This window comes from Eubalaena glacialis, chromosome 12 (assembly GCF_028564815.1).
Source record: "Eubalaena glacialis isolate mEubGla1 chromosome 12, mEubGla1.1.hap2.+ XY, whole genome shotgun sequence".
In the NCBI taxonomy this organism is placed as follows: Eukaryota; Metazoa; Chordata; class Mammalia; order Artiodactyla; family Balaenidae; genus Eubalaena; species Eubalaena glacialis.
This window is the reverse complement of record NC_083727.1, coordinates 71610410-71633207: the sequence shown is the minus strand read 5'-3', so window position 1 is coordinate 71633207 and position 22798 is coordinate 71610410. Positions and strand designations below refer to the sequence as shown.

The window sequence follows — 22798 nt, the reverse complement described above, 5'->3', positions numbered from 1 at the left end:
CTGGTGACCCACAGGTATAATTTGTATTTCTAGCACATTTAATTTATTTTAGCTAGATAATGGACTTCCTCTCACTCCCCTCATGATATCCTGAAATATATCCCATGCTTTCTGTATGTTGAGATGACCGATCCTGTGAGGTTTCTGATGTGTTAGGAGAATACATTCCTTTGCCCTCAGAGGCCTTTCTCTCAACTTTTTTCTTTCTTCTTGCCAGCCACACTGAAGTAGAGGACGGTAGCGTTGTCTGAAAGTCTCAGCAAACATTTATTCAGTTATTCATTCATTCGTTCCCCTGAGAGCTTGCCTCTGTGCCAGGCACTGTTCTAGGCATCAGAGATACTGACCCCAAAAAAGCCCTGCCCACTGGAGCTTCACGTTTAGTGGGAGAAGAAATAAATGAGGAAAATGTTTGGTGCATCAGAAGGTGATAAATGATATAGAGAGAAATTAAGCAGGAGACGGGGTGGCAAGTGGGGCGTAGGGGTGAGCGCACCTTGTCGTTTTAAGGAGAGACTCAATGAGCAGCTCACAGAGATGGTGACATGGCACTGAGGGTGACCGGGGAGCCCTGAGCTTCTTGGGGTGACTGGCAAGAAGCAGATTATTCTTGATGGCCTCATGGCAGACAATGGTGGCCAAGCTGTTACACCTCTTGATTTTTTTTTTTGAAAAAAATCAATATTTATTTACTTTTTAAAGGTAAAGTAAGATTGGATAGATGATTTCTTTTTTTTTTTTAATTGGGGTATAGTTGCTTTACAATGTTGTGTTAGTTTCTGCTGTACAGCAAAATGAATCAGCTATATGTAAACACATATCCCCTCCTTTTCAGATTTCCTTCCCGTTTAGGTCACCACAGAGCGTTGAGTAGAGTTCCCTGTACTCTACAGCAGGTTCTCATTAGTTATCTGTTTTATGCATGTTAGTGTATATATATCAATCCCAATCTCCCAGTTCATCCCACCCTCCCTTTCCCCCCTTGGTGTCCATACGTTTGTTCTCTACGTCTGTGTCTCTGTTTCTGCCCTGCAAACATTTGTAAATGTTGCCTGTGAGTTACTGACAGCACTGCGGGTCCCACGCCACATCTGTGAGCCACTCGTTTTCAGGCCGTCCGTCTGGGATGCCCCTGGCTTTGCCATCAGCCATGCTGTTTATTTTATGTGCTCATTGGCACGTGTTGGCTTGACTGATTCGAGAGACTCCAGAGTTCCCCACTGGAGCACACGGAGACCCCCAAACCCCACGGCATCACAAGGGATGAGTTTTAACAGTCCTGTAGCTCCTTAGAGAGTTGAATACTTTTCACACTGGAGATGGCAGACTCCTGGGTTTCGAAAGATCGTTACGAGACTGATTCATGTTTCGGCATTTTCATTTGAGAGATGGTTCTGAGATATTTGCATAAGGGAATCTGGATCCTCTAGAGGATCCCAAGTCACAGGCGGCTGGATGTGACTTCAGGGCAGCGTGTCTGTGTTTGCAGTCACCTGTGTGCCAGTCAGAGCCATAAGCCCTCAAGCCGTGCTGGGATTTGGCCACAGGGGTAGCACGCGCCTGCGACACACAGAGCGCCCAGCTGGACAGTCACACCCACACTCACCAGCTGCACCAACGGGCAAGCTTCCGCTCCCACTGTGTGCAGGGCGAGCCTCCAGGGAAGGATGCGCACGATCCCAGGGCCGGCAGTCCTTGGATGAGACACCCCCCACCCGCTGCCGTCTAATCAGAGCTCCGTGATGCTCTAATGCTGACCTTGGCCAGTGGACAAGACAGAGTTGTCAACGATGTCGTACGATTGGCATTCAAGGGCTAATTGCTGACAAGAGTTTCAAGTGTGAAGACTGATTATGTTGAACTTGCAAACAAAGCCGTAGAGTAGCTAATCTGGTTGGTTTGTTTTTTTCAGCTTTATTGAGATATGATTGACACCCAGCACCTGTATGGGTTTAAGGTGTGCAGCACAGTGACTTGGCGTAGATACAGTCCATCATGCTTATGTGCTCAGCCACGCTCTGCACTGGCCTGATGGAAGTCTAAATATACAAATAGATGTAAAACAACAGAGAGATTCCAAATCTGAAGCCTCCTCACAGTTGGAATTCGAGTAACATAATATCATCCACAACCTTAAACCAGTGCAACATTAAGCGAATGCAACTGAGCATATTGATGTGAATTTTTATTGGCTTTGTAGAGATTGTATACTGAATTTATAAATAAGTTTTGGTCTTAGTAATTTAAGAGCTTTAGGAGGTTAAGGTGTTTGCATTTGGTATGCTTGTATAATAAGCAGTATAATAAAAATTGTTGTCAATAAATGTCCATATTTATTTTCTTCCTTAGGAACGAATTTAGTATTCGAAGATGAAATCGCTGCATTGCAACCTGAAGTAGATAAGCTAAAAACTCTAAATGTGAACAAAATTATTGCACTGGGACATTCTGGTTTTGAAACGGATAAACTCATCGCTCAGAAAGTGAAGGGCGTGGACGTAGTGGTGGGAGGACATTCCAACACCTTTCTTTACACAGGTAATGGCAGCAGGAGGGCTAGATAATATACGTTACATATATAGTATAATATATACATGTAATAATGTACATAGGTGATGCACACTGAGTGGTAACATGTATAAATCTTACTCAAGGAGACTTTTTTAAAAATTTTATTGAAATACAGTTGATTTACAATGTTGTGTTAGTTTCAGGTTTACAGCAAAGTGATTCAGTTATATGTATATGTACATTCTTTTTTAGATTCTTTTCCATTATAGGTTATTACAAGATATTGAGTAGAGTTCCCTGTGCTATTCAGTAGGTCCTTGTTGGTTACCTATTTTATACATAGTAGTGTGTATGTTAATCCCAAACTCCTAATTTGTCCCTCCCCTGCTCTCCCCTTTGGTAACCATAAGTTTGTTTTCCATGTCTGTGAGTCTATTTCTGTTTTGTAAATAAGTTCATTTATATCATTTTAAATTAGATTCCACATATGAGTGATATCATATGATATTTGTCTTTCTCTGTCTGACTTGCTTCACTTAGTATGATAATCTCTAGGTCCATCCATGTTGCTGCAATTGGCATTATTTCATCCTTTTTGATGGCTGAATAGTATTCCAATGTATATATGTACCACATCTTCTTTATCCATTCATCTGTTGATGGACATTTAGGTTGCCTCCATGCAAAGAGACATTACTAAGAGTAATTTATTGGTTTCATGAGTATGTCAATTCCATTCATTTATGTAAATTATAAATATATTTAACATACACATTCAAATATATAAAAGGTTACTGAGACCCAACTAAAAGTCATTGTACATCAAAAAGCAACATGCCATATAAAAATTTTAAGCATAAACAACATAATGTAAATAAGGCCTTCACAGCTCAAGGTGACAGGGCTTGATGGTAGGTTCACAGGTGGCAGAAGCTGGAACTCTGGGCTCAAGCCCTAACCCTGCAGCATCCCAGGACTGTGGTGCCCTAGAAGCCACAGGCCCCCGTGCTCTTGCGAGCACTCTCTCCTCCCTCGATTTCTTCCCCCCTCCTCTCCCTTCCCCTCCCTCCCCTCTCTCCTCCTTCATCCCCTCTCTCCATCCCTCCCTCCTCCTCTCCCTCTTTCCCTTCCCTCTCTCTTTTCCTCCTTCCCATCTTCCCTCCATTCCTTCCACATGTCTCTCTCTCTCTCTCTCTCTTCCCTTGGTGTCAGGTAGTTTTAGTTAGAAAAAGTCTAACTCTTTTTTTTTCCCATTTGAACCTATACTGTCGCAAAACTTTTGGGTCCGGCTCAATGAGTCTTTCCCACCATGCCCTCTCCCTGCCCCAACCACTGCTTCATGGGGCTTTAAAGTATTTTCAAGAAAAGGAAGACGAGCAGTAGAGCCTGCTGGGACTGGCTTCTATCAGCTCTGGGAAGGACGACTTCGGTGGGGAACAACCCTCCCCTTGGAGAGGTCGCTGCTTTGCCCGTCTCTATGTGAGCTATCTCAGGTGATCCTATTTTTATAAAAGCAACAATTAAAAATACCCAAAACAGTAAGAAATGTCCAAACCTGTTAAAAGTTCTCACTAAGAAGAGCGTACGGGTAATTTTTAATTTCTTCTTAGCACCTTTGAGTATTTTCAAATGATGAATGCATGTCGCTTTTACAATGAGAAAAAGAGACACAAATTATAAAAAAAAAAGAAAGAAAGAAACACAATATTGGGTCAGAAGTCCTCATTCCTGGTTCACTTGAAGGACCTTGAGTAGTCACCCTCTCTGAACCTGTTAGCTTCGCTTCAGAATGTCAGTGACGATGCTCCAATGAAATCCTGCAAAAGAGAATGTGCCTTTTGGTAAGGAGATGAATTTAGTGAATGATGAATGACTGGATGAAAGAAAGATTTGAGGATAAAAATTACAATTTGCTTATCCATAAACCTTAAAGTAGATAATTACAGTCTCTGGAAAAAACTGCCTGTAGAGTCTTAGTTATTTATCTCACATTTCATGATTGCTTACCAAAATTAAACTTGTTCTCCTGAAAATATTCAATTTGGATATTCATCATTGTGAGGAATGAAATTCCAGGACACAGCAGAGGATGAGGCATATTTGCTTGTTTAAATAAATTTTCCCAGCCTTGAAAAACAAACAAATGAAACAACAACAAAAAACAACCCTCCGCTGAATTGCCTTTGGAATTAGCATGAAGTTAAATATGATTGGTTAATCAAATTAGGGTTAAAATAATACATCTTTTGGAATTTTAGCAAGTCCTCCTTGCTGAGGACCATTTCAGCACACACACACAAATACACTCACCTGAAAGAGAATTTCACAAAGTGTCAGGATTGCACCTGATATTTTCTATTCTGTTATTTAATTTTTTTTAAATGCTGGTGACTACCTGTTAAATAAGGTTCATTGTCTTGTAACCAGTCCATATTTTTAAAACCTCAGCTTTAAGTGGGGCACGACCAAAATAGCACATGGACGGTTCCCCTCCAAATAGTGAAGCCCCTGCAGGTTCTCTGGATTACAGCCACCGTGCACATGCAGACCAGACAACCCTGGTATTGCCTGACCATTCTCACGTTGGGATGAAGAGGAGAGGACTTCCCCATCCAGGCTTGCAAAATGTCAGAGCTGCAAGGATGAGGGCTAGAATGCAGACTTCTAAAGGATTTAAATCCTAGAGTTAAGGAACTGGTGCATGCTGTTGCCTTTGGACAAAAAAGTAGTAAATTGTGTGCAGGTTGGAAGATGTGGCAGGTGTGCCAGGGGACTCTCCTCGGTGTGTGACCCTTGAAGGCAGACAGGCTCCTGAGATGCCGTCGCTCTGTTTGCCTCCCACTATTTTAACTGAATTTTGGATCATGCAAGCCCATCGGTTAGCTGTGGCCTTGGTGAGTGTAGACGTCCGTTCCTCCATCTGCACAGTTAAGGAGTTACAAGTGTGAAGTCTATGATCCCATCTATTCAAACACCCTGCTCCCTAGAAAAGCATCCATGCCAAGAGCCTGATTGCTTACTTTCGGGAATTTGGGGAAGTAAAACATTTCTTGGTAGAATACTCTCTAACTTCCTTAGGTTACTGCAGTGACTTTCTTTATACCTCCAGCTCCTTTGAGGCTCACACCTCCTGGTTACCCTGTCTCCCCCCTTATCACTGTCACCTAAGCCCCTCCCCAGTGTCACCAAGAATTTAGCACCCAACGTCCTGTCTTCCTCTGCACTCCAGCTCCTGCCTGCATCCTGGCTGAGTGTCTATATGGATGGTGGAGCCAATACCCAAGTTCAGAGTCCCTTGATCCTATCAACTCGTGACTGTCGCCTCCTTTTCAGCAACCTCACTTCTGGGACCACAGACTGAGACCTAGTCATCATCCTGAATTGCGGCATGCCCACAGCCCCACTGCCCACCTCCCTCCTCTCCTTAAGGCTCTCTCACCCTTATTCCTCTGCGAGGCGGCCTGCAGCCTCACGGAAACCTCGGTCTGGTGAACCCTCCTCCCCTCCCAGCCCAGCAGGTGTCACTTCTCCTCCTTAGCCTGGGAGCATCCATTACAGACCCACCACCACGTCTCTGGCTGACACCCGGAAGGCGGGTGCCCAGGATTGTTGAGTGAATGCCAACAGATGTAGCTCCTTTGAAAGTAAGATCTTTTGGGACTTCCCAGGTGGTCCAGTGGTTAGGGCTTCCTGCTTCCACTGCTGGAGGCACGGGTTTGATCCCTGGTCAGGGAACTAAGATCTCACATGCCGCGTGGCGAGGCCAAAAGAAAAAAAAATTTTTTTTAAGTAAGATTTCTTTATTTGAACAGCTTTTTGTATTAAGTACTTCATTTGTATTGCTTCTGGATTTTGGCACGCCTTTCTTGAATATGAAATTCAAGCCTTTTCATTGACTTAGAGAACATAAATGATTTTAATGACCACTGTATTTTGTTCTCAAAACAAATGGAGTTCACAGTTTAAGTATAAATAAAACCAGGAAACCTTAGCGTTTGTTCTTCCCACGGCAGCCAGCGGCCGGTACTCCGAGTGCAGGGGTGGACCCATCCCTGCTTTGATAGAATAAGCGAGCGAGGACAAAAGACTTGTTTGTGGTTTGCAATCATTGTTCATCTCGCCATTGATTTTCACTCATGTAGTTTAGATAATCTTGTCTTTTAGAACAAGAAAGTGGTCTTATTATTTACTACATCCACAGGACAGGGAAACATTCTCCAACAAAGAACCGCTTCCTTTGGGCATCCCTAGGATTGCTGACGTGTGGGTTTATTGAGTGAGCTGGAAGAACCAGCCAAAGGGCAGAGGTGTGGCCGGTAACTTCAAAGATGATGTCCTTGGTGGCACAGGGACTCACTTGTCCCAGAGGTCACTACTCAGGACCCCTCGGTCAGCTTCCAGCCGTAGCCCAGCCTCAGCACCAGCTTCCTTCACGGAGCAAAGCCAGAGCCTTCTGGTTAACGATTTTTGCAGCCACATAACACTGATCAGTTTTAGTTACGTCTCATGAAACTGCTTTCCAGAGCGAAGTGGGGTGAGCCAAACCCCAAATGATCTGTAAAACAGGGTCACATCCTTTGGCAGGGTTGAGTTGTCAGGCAAGCTGTTGACCGACTACATACTGTGAAATCCAAAGCCTGCTCCTACCACAGGGCAGATCTCTTCCAGGAACTGCCATTCGTGTTGCCCTAATTTTGCCCCTTGATGGTCTTCAAGAAGGACCTCATTTTTCCAGCCTCACTGTGACAAGCAGCACGGGGTCATGGAGAGGGCTTTGGACTCTGACGGCCACAGTCTCCCCCCGGGGTTGGTCACTACTGGCTGCCCGACCTCAGACATGTTACTTAACCACTCTGAGCTTCAGCTTTTTATTTTAAAAAACCGCTACAGTGATACAGTGATTCTCTGACTACCTCAGAGAATGTTGTAGGGATTAAATGAGGTGGTATAGGAACAGAGCATAGTGGGTCCAAGAAAAATATGTCAGTTCTCCAATATTCTGCAACATGGGAAAATGTATACAATTTCATTTTAAATGAAAAAGAGGAAGATACAATTTTTTTTCTTTTACAACTATATAAACATTTATTACCCAGACTGTAGTCACTTGACACAACTCCAGACTAATTTATGAGGTCACTCCTCCCTTGAATAAATAAAAAGACTGTTTATCCTACAAAACTCGGGAAACACTGGAGCTCTTCTCCCCCTCTCCCCCCAAAATCTGATCATTCCTTGGGGAGCCTATATTTTTCCTGATCCCCTAGGTCCTGATTCTTACTTGTGTCCCCTCTGTTCTTGCTTCTTTCAAACCGTTCTTCTTGTCCACGCAGCAGAGACCCAAATGTGGAAGAGTACCCTTTCTTCTTGATCTCCCTGAATTCCATCCACACGAGGCAGCTTCCCTCCAAGTCGGCCAGGCACAGCAGGGGACCTGCCGCTGTGCAGCCTGGGATGACCCTGCCTTCCGAGTCTCTGCCACCCCAGGGCGTGCCTCGCTGGCTGACTTTCTTCCGCAGCCCGCCCTCCTCCCTTTCCGGGTTCTCCTCTTGTTACTTCTGTCCGCACCCCCTTGATCCAAGGCTACCCCTGAAATTCAAGTTTTCTCCCACTATTTTTTTTAAGTTTGTATGTATGTATGTATGTATGTATGTATTTATTTATTTATTTATTTATTTATTTATTTATGGCTGTGTTGGGTCTTCGTTTCTGTGCGAGGGCTTTCTCTAGCTGCGGCAAGTGGGGGCCACTCTTCATCGCGGTGCGCGGGCCTCTCATTATCGCGGCCTCTCTTGTTGCGGAGCACAGGCTCCAGACGCGCAGGCTCAGTAGTTGTGGCTCACGGGCCTAGTTGCTCCGCGGCATGTGGGATCTTCCCAGACCAGGGCTCGAACCCGTGTCCCCTGCATTAGCAGGCAGATTCTCAACCACTGCGCCACCAGGGAAGCCCTCTCCCACTATTTTTATGCAAAAAATTAAGCTCTTTGTGTGCACCCCTGCTCCACCATCCCCATCGTTGTCGGGGACCCGTCCTTCCAGGCAGGTCTGCCTCACCTCCCCCCGGGGGAGGAGGAGAGGAGTGGGGACCCAAGACCGTCATTAGGGAAGGCTGGCGGACCCTGGTCCTCTCACAGGTGTTTACTAGACAGAAAATGATTTTCTCCCTAGAATGGATTCTGCCACCCATTTCCCCCTCTTTGCTATCCATGCATACATATTTTATTTATTTGTTTGTTTGTTTATTTTTGGCTGCGTTGGGTCTTCGTTGCTGCGCCCGGGCTTTCTTTAGTTGCAGCGAGCGGGGGCTACTCTTCGTTGCGGTGCGCGGGCTTCTCATTGCGGTGGCTTCTCTTGTTGTGGAGCACGGGCTCTAGGCGTGTGGGCTTCAGTAGTTGTGGCACACGGGCTTAGTTGCTCCACGGCATGTGGGATCTTCCCGGACCAGGGCTCGAACCTGTGTCCCCTGCATTGGCAGGCAGATTCTTAACTACGGCGCCACCAGGGAAGCCCTACATATATTTTTTTTAATTGAAGTATACTTGATTTACAATGTTGTGTTAATTTCTGCTGTACAGCAAAGTGGTTCAGTTATACATATATCTACATTCTTTTTTATATTCTTCTCCATTTTGGTGTATCACAAGATATTGAATATAGTTCCCTGTGCTCTACAGTACGACCTCGTTGTTTATCTATTCTATATATACTAGTTTGCATCTGCTAATCCCAAACTCCCAATCCTTCCCTCACACACCCTCCCTCCCCCTTGGCAACCACAAGTCTGTTCTCTTCATACATATATATTTTTTTTAATTCACAGAAATTATATTGGTTATTGCCATAGCGGGGTGGGACTGCAATTAAATTTTTCTTCTCCATTTGCCAAATATTGTCATGCTAGTTTTACTTTGATAAAAAAGAAAAATTTTTTAACCTCTCTAAACCCTAGAAACTGAACCATTAATCCTGAAGTTTGTTAAAAGAAAATTTTCCACAGACAATTTACTGATAGGTAGGCTTCTATTCGGCAATTCATGGGTGCAACAGCATCCCATCTGGCAGAGAAAAGGGGGCTCGGAAGAGCTATAGGAGGCCAGAGGGTCTTAGAGACCAAAGGGAGCAGGAACGAGGAAGTCGCCCTGGGCATTGCTGACGGTTAATTCCCTTCTGTGGAGCAGGCGGAGGTCTTGGAGCCTGTGCGGCTTGGGCCTGCGGGGCTGGGAGCGCTGGGCCTGCCTGTTCTGGGAGAGCCACGCAGAAGCGCAGTTGAGTTCTGGTTTGCTGATGGGAATCTTAGCATGAGTGGCTCCATCTTGGGCCTGATCTAGTTACTTTCACAACTTGAACTCTTATAAATATATGTGTTAAATTTTTTAAAAAGGAGAGGTGTATACTCAGTTTGAGAATCTGAGCTAAATACACAAATGACTAAATGTATCTTCTTACCTTTAAAAGGTAAGAAACCGGGAGTGCAGTGTTTTGTCCCAAGCAGCCTGGCTCTGCCTCACTCAGATCTCTTGTCCTCAGTTTATTAATTTCCCCCAAGCCTAGAAACTCATACGGTTGTCAGTTTTGACATCGCATGTGAAAGGAAATTTACGAATCGTCTGTCATGTCGCGAAGCAGAGCTTCGGGCTTCCCCACCAGAAGTCCTGCAGGTTCTGAGATAAGCCCATTTGAATTGTGCATCGTGTGCTCCACTGCTCACCACTGTGGCCGAAGCTAATGCTTTGTGGAAATCAGCAGCTCAGACCCGCACTGAATACAAATACCTAGCATTTCCCAGGGTACAGAACCACTCTGGAATGCCCTGTTCAGCTAAATGCTGATTTTCCCTAAAAAAAAAATATCAGGTTTACATCAATTCATGGTCCTGTGGACCTCCTTTTTAATTTCAAATGGAACTACAAAGCATGTTAAGATGAAAATCAGTCTCTCTCTCTCCAGCCCGTTCCTTTGGACTTTGCATTTTAACAGGCCATAGTGATTGGAGCCAGAGAATGGCTGCATGGTTATGATTTTGTTTTTAATTTTTATATAAAACCCTGTTCTATAATGTAAAAAGCGAATGGGAAGTCTGGTGTCTGGAAGGATAGTCACCCTGGCTTAGATCCTCCGTGAAGAAAAGAGGGTGATGGACAGCGGGGGTATCACTCCATCCCCTGCTCTTTCCCCATTGAGTGGCCTCTCCAGGCCTCACAAAGATGAAGCAAAGCCCTCAGGCCTGGCTCCACGGGACAGTGGAGTCCCACACCCTGGGCACTTGTTGGAGCTTGGAGGTGTTTGTTGGAGGTGTTTGTTGAGTGAGGGAATGTGTGTGAACCCGTTCCCACCCTGCCGGGGTCTCTTATTTACCCCAGCCAGTCAGGACCCGGTACAGACAGACAACCCGGATTGGACTTCATGAGAGTTTGTGCCCACTCTGGGTACCACTTGAAGATACATCATCACTTTTAGACCTTCCGGTCATCACTGAATGTCCAAGAGCCAGAATATGGGCAGTATATCAAAGCATGTACAAAACAGAGGAACACAGTCCCAATACGGAGAATGTCAGTGGCCCCTTGAGTTCCATGGAGGAGACATGACAGTCTGTGTATCAGGGTCGGGTACAGAGATGGCTGAGGAGACAGTGACTCACCCCTCTGGTTGCGGAACACCTTTTGACAGCGGCTGGCCTGACTGCCCGGGGGGAAAGGGGCATCTTGGCCAGCCTACTTCATGGCTTGCAATGCCACAAGACTTCCTGCATGTGAAAGATGCTCATAACTTAAAAAAAAAAAAAAATTAAACCACTTTTGGTGTCAAACACTATCAAATCTCTTGTTTTACAAGTACAGGAAATAAATTTAGGTCCCAGGAGTTAAAAGTCTCTCCCAAGGTTGTGAAACCAGATTAAAAGGGAGCTGGCACCAAAACCCATTCTCTCGACAAGCAGGTCGTTCAGCTTTATGAGCCCCACCCAGCTCATTAGTTGAGGAAATTGAATGGAGGGGAGTTGGGGGATAGGGCATGACTCCTCTTGACATATGGATTCCTCCACAGGAAGGGCATGTAAATCTTGTCTGATCTCTGGAAAACTGTTGGCTAAACCACTTAAAATCAGTCATTCAACATTTATTGACCACCTACTATGTGCTGGGCCAGCCCCAGAGACACAGCAGCCTCTGCCCTCATGAAACTTACTGGCTTGAAAGGGATCCTGATGCTGATCAGATTTTTTTTTTTAAGTATGCAAAGAAATCAATCATATTATATGTAATTACAAAGCATGCTGTGAAGGAAGAAGTCCACAATGCTGGGAGAGCAGGTATAGGAGGGCCTGACCACATCTGGGGAATCATCAGAGTGTTCTCCTGAGGAACTGACGTTTGGCTAAGATCAGAAAGACGTCCAGGAGGTAACTTGGTAAATAATTATCGCTAACCTTTACTGAGCATTTACCTGAGTCAGGCTTCACGTGCTGCATTAACTTCTTTAATTCTCGAAACAACCTCTAAGGCAGGTATTGTTATTTTCTCCTTTTATAGATGAATACACTGAAGCAAAAAGACGTAAAAAATTTGCCTGTGGGCCTCTGGTTCCAGGTCTTACTCTATATTCATGACTCTGGAGGCGGGTGTGGTCTAGGAATGGGAGAAACTAAGATTGCTGAAGTGCAGGGTGGAGGGTCTAGATGAAGCTGGGCCACATCATGTATGTCTGATAGGCTATGATGTTCACGTCAAAAATTGTAGTGTTGCTATCCAACCGAACACAGGTCTGCTCACCTGCCATGCCGAAAAGCCAATCCTCTGACACCAGGTTGTAGTGAAGGAAAGTACAGCGTTTGTTTGCCAGGTGCCAAGCCAGGAGTCTTGTGCCCAGGAGTCCCACAGGGCCCTGCTCCGTATCAGCGGGGCAGGCACTTGCCCGGGCCTGCGCTGGGATCGCCCGCATTCCTGAGGGGCTGCTGTTCGGTTCCCTTAGACACCCTCGCTGTTCTAGGGAATGCGCAGTTACCAGCTCTAAATGTCAGCCCACAGCTCCTGGCTCCTCCAAGGCTTGCTTCCAAGATGATTTATTTGCCAAAAGGCTAGAATAGAGTTCTGGTAAACAATTTTCCCCCTGCCAAGAGGACAGGCTGCGTTTCTAAAGACAGATATGTGGCTCTGTGTGTGGAGAGGCGATCTGGGGCGTGAGCCTCTGTGGCTGAATAGAGTGCTGTGGGAACTCTGAAGCCCTGGATTGCTTTCTCTGCCAGTGGTTTTCTGGGGTTGCCGAGTGGACGGGAAGCAGAGAGGGCCCAGCCGTGGGGAACGCAGACTGGAGCCAAACTAGACTGGCTATTGCCTCAGCCACGTGGGAAACGTCCTCCTTGTCCCCGATTAAGTCCATCCGAGATGAACATGACACATCTTTTGTTCTAACAAACGGCATATCAAGGCCTTTCAGCACTGGAGAAAGTCCCCTGTCCTACAGGAGCTGGGGTTGGTAGCTCCTATTTGGAAAGAGCAAGCTGACCTGATGAGGCATCTGACCCCATAGTTAGATTCCGAATTTTTATGTTCTGTTTAAACTCAGATATATTCATGGAAGGCAGAAAAAATAAAGGCTAAAAAAGTCAGGCTTGCCCTTCTCTTGGGTTTCCAGGAATCTGCCAGACCCCTTTCTGAAACAAATGTAGGGCCTGTTCCTCCTGGACGAGGTGTTGTGCGCCACCTTGTGGACATAGTGGGAACTGCACGTTGCCAGGCTTCTCTGGGCTCAGAGGAGGAACCACCTTGCCTAACCATGCCCAGCTGAGAAGGTGAGGGGGCTGCCACATCCCCGTCCCCTGAAGTAAAGGCCAGGCTCCAAGTTTGTCCAAGAAGGACCGCCACAAAACGGAATGCTACTCTGCAATGCATCAGACCATCTATGACAGTCACAGCCACCATCTGCCGGCCACCCGTAAGCCTGTGCAAATGGAGATGGGACACGGCCTGCACTGGATCTCAAGTCCATGCTTTTGTAAAAATAAAATTCCAAGGCTTTCTTCTTTATCCAGAGGAAGCAAGACAATGGGAAATTAAGATTGGCCACAGCCATGAATATTTCCTGCTGGTGAAATGTTGGTATTTGCAGCACTTCTGCTCTGTGGTTACTGAGCTAAAGGGGCTGCTTTTGGCTCAGGAGCAAGGCAGGACTGGGTTTTTCATAAACCCAGGTGTACAACATAATGTCTTCAGTGAAAAGGGAAGCCCAGACACAGCTTGGGGCACAAAGGTGCAGCCCCTGGGCTTGCACCTGCTTTGGTGAGTGCCCTTTGGAAACCAGCTCTTGCAGGCTCTCTGAGAACAGCACGTCGTAGGCTGTGTTGGGTGGTGGAGAGAACATAAGCTCCGGTGCCTCACAGCCCTGCTTTTCAACCCGCCCTCCTTCACATACCAGCCGCGTGACCATGGACACATGCCTGTGACAACTGGTCTTCCGGTCTACAGTGTGGGGATAATAATAGGAGCTGCCTCGTGGGATGCCTGGAGGATTAAATGAGATCTAGCCCGGGGCTGGTTCCTGGCTGACTCTCATAACTGGTCCAATGAGGAACCAACACAAGCTGAAGTTCCCCGGGCTCTCAGTGAACATCTAATAGGAAGCGCTAGTAGTGGGTGTGCAGAGAGAGGTGATAGAAATAGTAGTGGGTCAAGGGTATCTGTTCTATAGTCTCTGACTCAGAACAGCCCAGATGAGATCCCGCTCTCGCTGGAGGTGAGACAGGAAGTACAGGGCACCCATAGGAGGGGTTCTGCAGCTGCAGAACTGGAACGTGCCAGGTGATCAGAGCCCAGGGCTCATGCTCCAAGTGCCGGGCTCCCACCCTCACACGGCGTGTGTCCGGGAGGCCGTGCTGGGGTGGGTCTCAGCCTCTGGCTCCCCTTTGAGATAAGTGGCTCCCAGGCTCTCGCCAGGGCTCCCCTTTGAGACAGAGCTCAGCAGAACCCGGCAGGTCTGCAGTCTGGCTGGGGCGGGCGGTGTGTGTGCCGGTCGGCCGCCCCGGTGAATGTGGGTCTTCCTCAAGGCACCCGAGGGGACACAGAACTCAGCAACAAAACCTAAGGATGGCCTTTTGTCATTCTATTTTTTATTGAGTATAGTTGATTTACAATGTTGTGTTAATTTCTTGTCATTTCTGCTGATCTTCCATGAAAGAGTCTAAGCTCTGGAGCGTGTGTCTAGGGTTTCTAGAGGTTGCCATTCCCTCATGGGGGAAAGAAATACACATTGATTGAGTATCTATTATGTGCCAGGCACTCTACAAGAGAGTTTGTTTTGTTTTGTTTTAATTTGGCTGTGCCGGGTCTTAGTTGCGGCATATGGGATCTTCAGTTGTGACATGCGAACACTTAGTTGTGGCACGTGGGATCTAGTTCCTTGACCCAGGGATCAGACCCGGGCCCTCTGCATTGGGAGCTCGGAGTCTTAGCCACTGGACCACCAGGGAAGTCCCAGCAAGAGAGTTTAAATGTTTAATCCTCTCAACATTCCTGTGAAATAGGAGTTGTTATTTTGCCCTTTTTTTTTTTTCTTTTTTACTTTTATTTGCATTTTTTTTTTTTTTTTTTTTTGCAGCATTTATTCCTGGGCAGTAAGTTTTTGTTTCTTCAGTTTTTTCTGGGGTATCTTTTTCTTCTGTGCAATCTCCTCTTCTGGTTTAGTAACAGTCTGTTCTTTTTCACTACGGATCATCTCAATGTGGTAGGGAGAGCTCGTGTTGATCCGACCACAAGCTCTGTAAATCCTGCATTGCATCTTGGGGGCTTTGTTCACTTGAATGTGCTCAATGACCAGAGAATCTACATCTAAGCCCTTAAGTTCAGCATTACCCTCTGCATTTTTGAGCATGTGCAGTAACAATTCAGCACCATTTGGGGGCCACCGACCCTGCGTCCGGCCCCACTGTTTGGCCTGGGCGCACCTACCAACTCCACCATTGAAATGATGGAATGGCACACATTGCTTCTGTAAAGTGACATCCTTCAGATACTTGGTGGCTTTTGGCCTGGGCAGTTTCACGAGTGTCCTTAAAGTGAACACGAAGATTTGAACCGCTTGATTTGCATGATTGTATGGGGTTTTCTGGGCCCAGTGAAGAGCGGACCCTTTCTAGAGGTCACAGTGAGACACTGGACCTCAGGAGTCAGCACTGCCCACAGCCTGCCTGTGCACCCACCATCCCCCCTGCCACTCTTGCCCAGAGCGCCCCTCTGCACATCGCAGAGCCCCAACACCACCGGAGCGACAAACCGGGGACTGCGACACGTTCCCCCCACACAGAAGGACTCCGCCACCAGGGAGGACTCAGTAGCCACAAGAGTCCGCCGCCCGAGAGCTTTGAAATTGGCACTGCCAAGCCCAGGATGGCAGCAATAACCCGTTAATTTTGCCCATTTTACAGATGGGGAAACTGAAGCACAGTGAAGTGAAGTGAAGTGGCTTGGCTGCTCCACCTGGCTGGTGAGATTGGAGCCGGGGTCAGGATGGAGGCGGGACAGTCTTAGCAGTGTTGCATCTTTGTATGCCACATAGCACCAGGCACGGTGCCCAGGACTTAGCAAGAGCTTAGCAACCCCTGCTGGGTTGAGAATGGAAGGATTCACGTGCCAAAAGGGCATTCGGAAACAGGGACAGATGCCCAAGCCGGGCTCTGAAAGACCAGCTGTGTAGAGCAGCAGCTGGCAAATCGTCAGTTCAGAATTCACAGTCACCTGGCCGGCGGCCTGCAGGCTCCCGGCCGTCAGTGAACAAGGGCCTACTTGATCAACTTTGGATCTTTCATTGCAGGCACTCCACCTTCCAAAGAGGTGCCAGAGGGGCAGTACCCATTCATAGTCACGTCCGATGACGGACGGCAGGTTCCCGTGGTCCAGGCCTATGCTTTTGGCAAATACCTAGGCTATTTGAAGGTTGAGTTTGATGAAAAAGGAGATGTCGTCACTTCACATGGAAATCCCATCCTTCTCAACAGCAGCATTCTGGAAGGTACGTGAAATTCAGGGCAGTGATCCACCAATGCAAAGATTTGGTGGCTGGATTTTTTTTCTTTTTTTTTTCCTTTTTTTTTTTGCTTAATGTTTCAGGACAATGTTTTTGAAGACCTGAGCTTCTCCCTTGAGTTTACTCTACCCTCTTCATGGATAAGGAGATTTAAAACACACACGAATTGCAAAAGCCCCAAGCCCTCTCAGCATCAGACACTGTGTCGCTGCCTCTCGTGTCTTTTCCAGCTTCACCCTGGCGCAGGAGAGCCACTCTCGGCCCATGTCCAGAGGAGAGCTGATTGTTGGGGCAAAGGGGTTCAGGCTGGGTGAGCGGGGCTCCACCCAGCCCCACCACCAGGAGCAGTGTGCCTGGGCAAGCGGCCCAGGCTCCATGGGCTTCAGGTCATCAAATGCGTGTGTGTCTTTCTTACTTTTTGAGCTGGGAATCAAAATGAAAATACATTTCACGTCATGCATTTCATACAGTGTACATGAACACCTTCCTGTGCTTCTCTCTCTCGCCTGCCCTTTCCTGCTTACCGTGATCAGACAGGGAAGGACGGGTGACCAGGGGCCCTGGAGAGCCAGAGCTCCCGACAGCCAGAGGGAGGGGCCGGGACCCTGTAGCAGGACGTCTCAGCCCTTTATACCAGCCCTTGGGCCTCTCATTGTCTCCCAACCACTAATGCCCTCCCCAGTGGGCCAGCAGACACTCATTCAGATGTGACGAGTTGATGCTGGTTTACTTGGCACATCTTTAAGATCCAAGCTGGGTCTTACTCCCAGGAAACGGAATAGAGGTTCCTAAGGAAATTTCCCAGTCAAAATCAAAATGTACACAAATACGGTAAAGAACTGTATACTCACGCCAGGTGAGCTGAATGACGTTTGAGCCTTTCTCCAACATTTAGGCTTTAACTGCAGGCTGATTTGTTTGTTTTCTTCTAGATCCAAGCATAAAAGCAGACATTAACAAATGGCGGATAAAATTAGATAATTACTCGATGCAGGAACTGGGGAAAACAATTGTCTATCTGGATGGCACCACTCAGTCATGCCGCTTTCGAGAATGCAACATGGGCAACCTGATTTGTGATGCTGTGGTGAGTGGTCCACAAGAGAGCAGGGCCCGTGCCTAGGGAGGGAGGAAGGGAGACGGAAGGAGGGAGGGAGGATGCGAGGATGGACAACCTGATAGTTACAGAATTGAGGACTTTTAAAAATTAGTGCCCAGACAAAAGCTTGGCGTGTAATCACACTGAGTACCTTGGGAAGGTGCCCGAACCAGACCAGTGGGCCATCCCTTTATTGCTTTACAAGAACGGCAGCCTTGGACTTCTCTGGCGGTCCGGTGGTTAAGATTCCATGCTTCCGCTGCAGGGGGGGAGGGTTCGATCCCTGGTCAGGTGAGTTCTGCATGCTGCGCAGTGTAGCCAAAAAAAAAAAAAAAAAGGACAGAAGCCTTTATTTCAAGGTGCTCATCTTAGGCGTCTGAATACTGGATGTTGCTTTCCTTTTGTAAGATGACCTGAATCCACAAACTCTGCTCCTCCCAAGAAGTAGACATAGAATAAAATGCATCTGCCTGGCCCTAACTAGGCCAGAGTGTGTTTCACTGATCAGTCCTCTTGGCCCCAGAGAACTCGGCCTTGTGTGAACCACCTTCACAAGCAAAGCAGTCATCACAAGAATCATAAGTCCCATGTTGGAGCAAGATCCCACACCAAAAACACCCCTCTGTCCACCTGTCTGCGGGCAGCCCCCTGGGAGGGCCATGCCGAGCGGAGGTCTCCAGCTGAGACTCACCACGCCCAGGGGCACCCAGGAGGCCGTTCCTTTGTCTGGGCTCAGCTCGGTGCCGGGTGCCCAGTACCTAGGATGCAGCCACACTCAATAAATGTCTGCCAAGTAAATGACGACACTCACGCTTTCCAACGTGGGGCAAGTGCTGGCTCCTCAGCATCACACGGTCAGTGCGAGACAAGTAGCTAAAGAGAAGCCAGAGTGTGAATGTGCAGAGGCAGGTCTGGAAGGAAACACCCCAGGCTCTAGCAGGGCTTACCTAACATAGAGAGAATGAGCCCCTTCTCCCCCTAAGCATCAGGAACACTGCAGCTGTGCTGCCCCAGTAGCCGCCCTGTGGCCCTGTGTCTCCCTCACCTCCTCCACCATATTTTTTCAAATGAGAATGTAATTCATTTTATTTCTTGTAACTAAACATTATGTTTTGTAAAAGAAAAAGAAGAATGAAACTGACTCTCCGCCGTTTCAGGGGCTCCCCCGTCTCTCTCTCTCCAAAATTGCCAACTTGGGAACTGGCTAGGGACCTAGACATGGATGCCAGGGTCCTTTGTGGCCTGAGGTCTGGAGTTGAAAGGCTTTTGGGCTCCGCCCTCAGGAGCAAATGTGGGTCCTGCCCTGGAGGAGGCCCTGGGGGGAGCAGCCCCGTGGGTCAGTCTGCACAGAAGCCCCTTCCTCCTACTTCAAGTGCTGGCTTTGCTAAGGGCCCCTGGCCTGGCGGGTGCAGGGGTCTTAGGAGAGGGGCTCAGAGCTACTGGCTACTCAGAGTCTGACCTGGGACTGGCCACAGTATGTTAGGTTTGCTTCTCAGAGCATAAAACTAGTTCTGATGAATTACACTTGAGAAAGCTCTGGGCACACAGGAGCAGGAGAGCAGCAGCTTTATTTGCCCGGTACAGCTAACCAAGTTCCAGGAACTGATCCTAAGGAGGAGGACCCAGAATAACGAGTGTAAATTCATGCTGCTGTTGCAGATTAACAACAACCTGAGACACCCGGATGAGATGTCCTGGAACCACGTGTCCATGTGCATTTTAAACGGAGGTGGCATCCGGTCGCCCATTGACGAGCGGAACAACGGTATGCTCCCGGCCCCCGGCCTCAGCTCGGCGTGCTCTCTGTCTGACCAGTCCCCCAAGAACCCCCCCACCGTGCCAGGCCCTTCGGCCACTCGAGTCAGTGCCCCACCTGAAGGGCGCACACAGGCTTGTGTGTTCTTGGATGCATTTGCTCACAGAGGGAGCAGCTAGCCTTACTGGCACCAAGGTTTAGCTAAACTTCTGATTCACACAGCAAAACGCAAATTGTTGCTGGTGTATGCAAAATAGTGATGGCCTCCACCTTGATATCTGGAAAGGGGAGGACAAAATTGCCAATCTTGGGACTTCCCTGGCGGTCCAGTGGTTAGAGCTCCGCGCTTCCCCTGCAGGGGGCACGGGTTCCATCCCTGGTCAAGGAACTAAGAGCCCACGTGCCATGCAGCATGGCCAAAAAAAAAAAAAAAAAAAAAATTGCCCATCTTAGGTGCTGGGAAGAAACAGCTGGATAAATTCCTTTAGTGCATTTACAGGTATCCAGGATTATAGCATATGGTAAAACAAACCAACCAGACAGATATTCAAGACACTGTTGTAGTCTTCCCTGATAACGCTGTCAAAAACCGTCAGCCTCAGTGGTGGAGGGCACGACCAGAGGCCTCTTGATTCCATTCTCCCCCTAAGTGTCAGGAACCCTTAGACGCAGCTGTGCTGTCCTCAGAGCCTCCCTGTGCCCCGTGCCTCCTTCACCTGCTCCGCCAGTCCTAAAGGACACCGGTCATGGGGTGTGCTAGCTCTCCAGCCGTTTTTCTTCTCGCCTCATCTGTGACTACCCTCAGGCACGATTACCTGGGAGACCCTGGCTGCTGTGCTGCCCTTTGGAGGCACCTTTGACCTGGTCCAGTTAAAAGGCTCCACCCTGAAGAAGGCCTTCGAGCACAGCGTGCACCGCTATGGCCAGTCCACGGGGGAGTTCCTGCAGGTGGGCGGTAAGTCACCTTGCAAGGTGAGGTGGGCTTTCCTGCTGGTTGGCTTAGCTCCCCCCTTACCAGGACCTCCTGGTCAGGGCTGTTCAGGTTTTCGCACACCCAACACCAACGCATATAGTCTTTCAATGGCCAGACCACTGGAGTAGGTCAGGGTCAAAGCCCCAAGGCCCCAAAAATGAGCACTGTTTGCCAAGTCTGATTCGGACGTCGGATGATCTTCTCTGCAGGAGCTGGCCCCCCAAACTCTAAGCAGGTCAGCCGCCTTGAGGTCTAGTTTCTATTAAAATCTTAGTTGCTTAAACATTCACTATTCTTCGTAAAAAAACAGAAAAAACAAAACCTTTTCTGTTCTATTGCCTGGTGATTGCCTGGAACCATACAGAAGTTCAAAGGAATGCAGTGTCCAATAAGTATTAACAAGGATGATTTCTGGGCGGGGCAGCCTGGACAAGACATAGGAACTTGGCTCTGTTTCCAGCGGGACCTGGGGCAAGCCCTCAGCCTCTCGGAGCACGGTGAGAAAATGTGCCTGCTTATCTCATGGATTGCAGTGAAAATGGAAGGAAAACAAATGCTTCCCAAATTGTCAAGGACTTCTGAAATGCTTTCGCCAATAATTAAGTCCACAGTCCAATGAATTCAACTTTAAATTAATATGAATAATCTTGTTTGACTCTGACACCACATTCTGGCCTCAGTTTCTGGCCTGTAGATAGTGGGCCGCACCTGAGGGCTGTGATGGCTTTGTGAAGTCTTTCCTCTGCAGAGCACTCCGCTGCTGGGATCGAGGGGCTGCAGAGGGTGGTGGGGTCCAGGCTGCTGCCTGTGGGGTAGCCCAGATATTCTGCGTTTTCCAGGACAGAGTGGAGGGAACACTGGGGCTCTAGTGCCCCAGCACAGTGCTGGGTAGTCGTATGTTTTGTGAAAGTCACCCAAGCCCAAATTATTAACATCTCTTAGTCATCAGGATGGTACAAGGTTCTGTGCCTGTCATCTGTTCCTCATTTTCCAGAGCCACTGAACCAAGCTGCTGGACCAATTAACTCAGGATTTTAAAAAGGTCTGTTTTCTCCCTGCAGAGTCACCTCTCACCCACTCTGGGCCAGAGCCAGTTTTCCTCCCGGGGGTTCTCAGACCTCCCAGAAGGACTCAAGGATGAACCTAACCAGATAGGGCAGCTGCAATGTCACCTCAGCTCTCTTGCTGAAATATCACTCAAGCTCAAACTAAACGAAAACTAAGCCCAGTGTCCCAATTCCAGATTTGGCCCTTTCTTAGAAAACAGAAATTTCCCTTTGGATCCAGTGAAAACATACAGGCTCATTTCTTTTCTAGGAATTCACGTGGTGTACGATCTTTCCCGAAACCCTGGGGACAGAGTGGTCAAATTAGAGGTTCTTTGCACCCAGTGTCGCGTGCCCTGTTACAAGCCCCTCAGAATGGATGAGGTGTACAAGGTGATGCTCCCGAGCTTCCTTGCCAACGGTGGGGATGGATTCCGGATGATAAAGGACGAAGTGTTAAAACATGACTCTGGTAAGCACAAGTGTCTCCTCCCCTCCCTAACCCAGAGGTACCCGAGAACAGAACTGGTCCCAAGACGGGAGCTATGCATGAAGCTCGGAGGGCAAAGCCAGAAATCTAGATCCGTCCCCACATTGCCAACTACTTCCTGCTTTGTTTGTTGGGAAACAGCAGCACAGCCTGGGGGAATATTGCCCTGCCTCTCCCCAGCACACGTACCCATCCACCCAAGCCCAGGGAAAAACATTTTTACATAAAAAGTGTTTTAAAACTCTTTTAAGTACATATAAGCAGCTATTTAAATTGTGAAATATCAATCAGTGTGGCACTTATAGGAAAACCACACTGCTAGAACTTTAGGCTGGATGTGGGAAACCATATTAAATCATCTAAATTTTCTTGAAGAAGCTTTAAGTGTAAACAGGTCAGGTTAGGCGTGGATGGGATATGTCCCCTGCCCCGTTCTGCACAGTGGGTTGGAGCAAATTATAGGAACCACCATGCTTGACCCTAGGTGATATTTCCAGCAGCAGTGAGGGTCATTATACCCCCTGCTCATTTTTAAAAATCCAACTGAGAACCACCTCCTATGCATAGAGTCCACTGCCAATACACTACCCCTTCCTGTTCTCCAGGGCAGAAACTAGTGTGTTGACAAGACACATGCACAGCTTCCCTGCATCTGTCTCCAGCAAGGAGCTCAGCCAGGTTCCTCTTCAGCCTTATCGTAGGGGACTGCCATTTTCACTGTGTATCCCAAGGAGGGTGAAGGACAGATCCAGGGCAAAGGAGACAGCCCTTCCTGGGAGGAAAGGCGCCAGGCACTTCCACCCATCCCATGATATGAAATGGAAAGGCAGGCTTAAAAGGTGTCCTCTCGAGCCCTGCATGAAACAAAGAAGTTGATGACTGTGCATCACCCAAGACCAGACTGATG

The 22798-nt window shown here is 47.8% G+C and overlaps 1 protein-coding gene across 2 annotated transcripts in view; it reads left to right on the top strand.

Moving 5' to 3' along the window:
- NT5E (5'-nucleotidase ecto) overlaps positions 1–22798 on the top strand; it is a 43644-nt gene that overhangs the window by 18828 nt on the left and 2018 nt on the right. Inside the window, exons 3-8 of one of the 2 annotated variants that reach the window (XM_061207326.1) lie at positions 2350–2538; positions 16315–16512; positions 17460–17614; positions 19286–19391; positions 20188–20337; positions 21673–21873. In XM_061207326.1, coding sequence (XP_061063309.1) covers positions 2350–2538; positions 16315–16512; positions 17460–17614; positions 19286–19391; positions 20188–20337; positions 21673–21873 — 999 coding nt within the window. The remainder of the gene's footprint in view (positions 1–2349; positions 2539–16314; positions 16513–17459; positions 17615–19285; positions 19392–20187; positions 20338–21672; positions 21874–22798) is intronic. The other variant, XM_061207327.1, reaches the window with a different exon arrangement.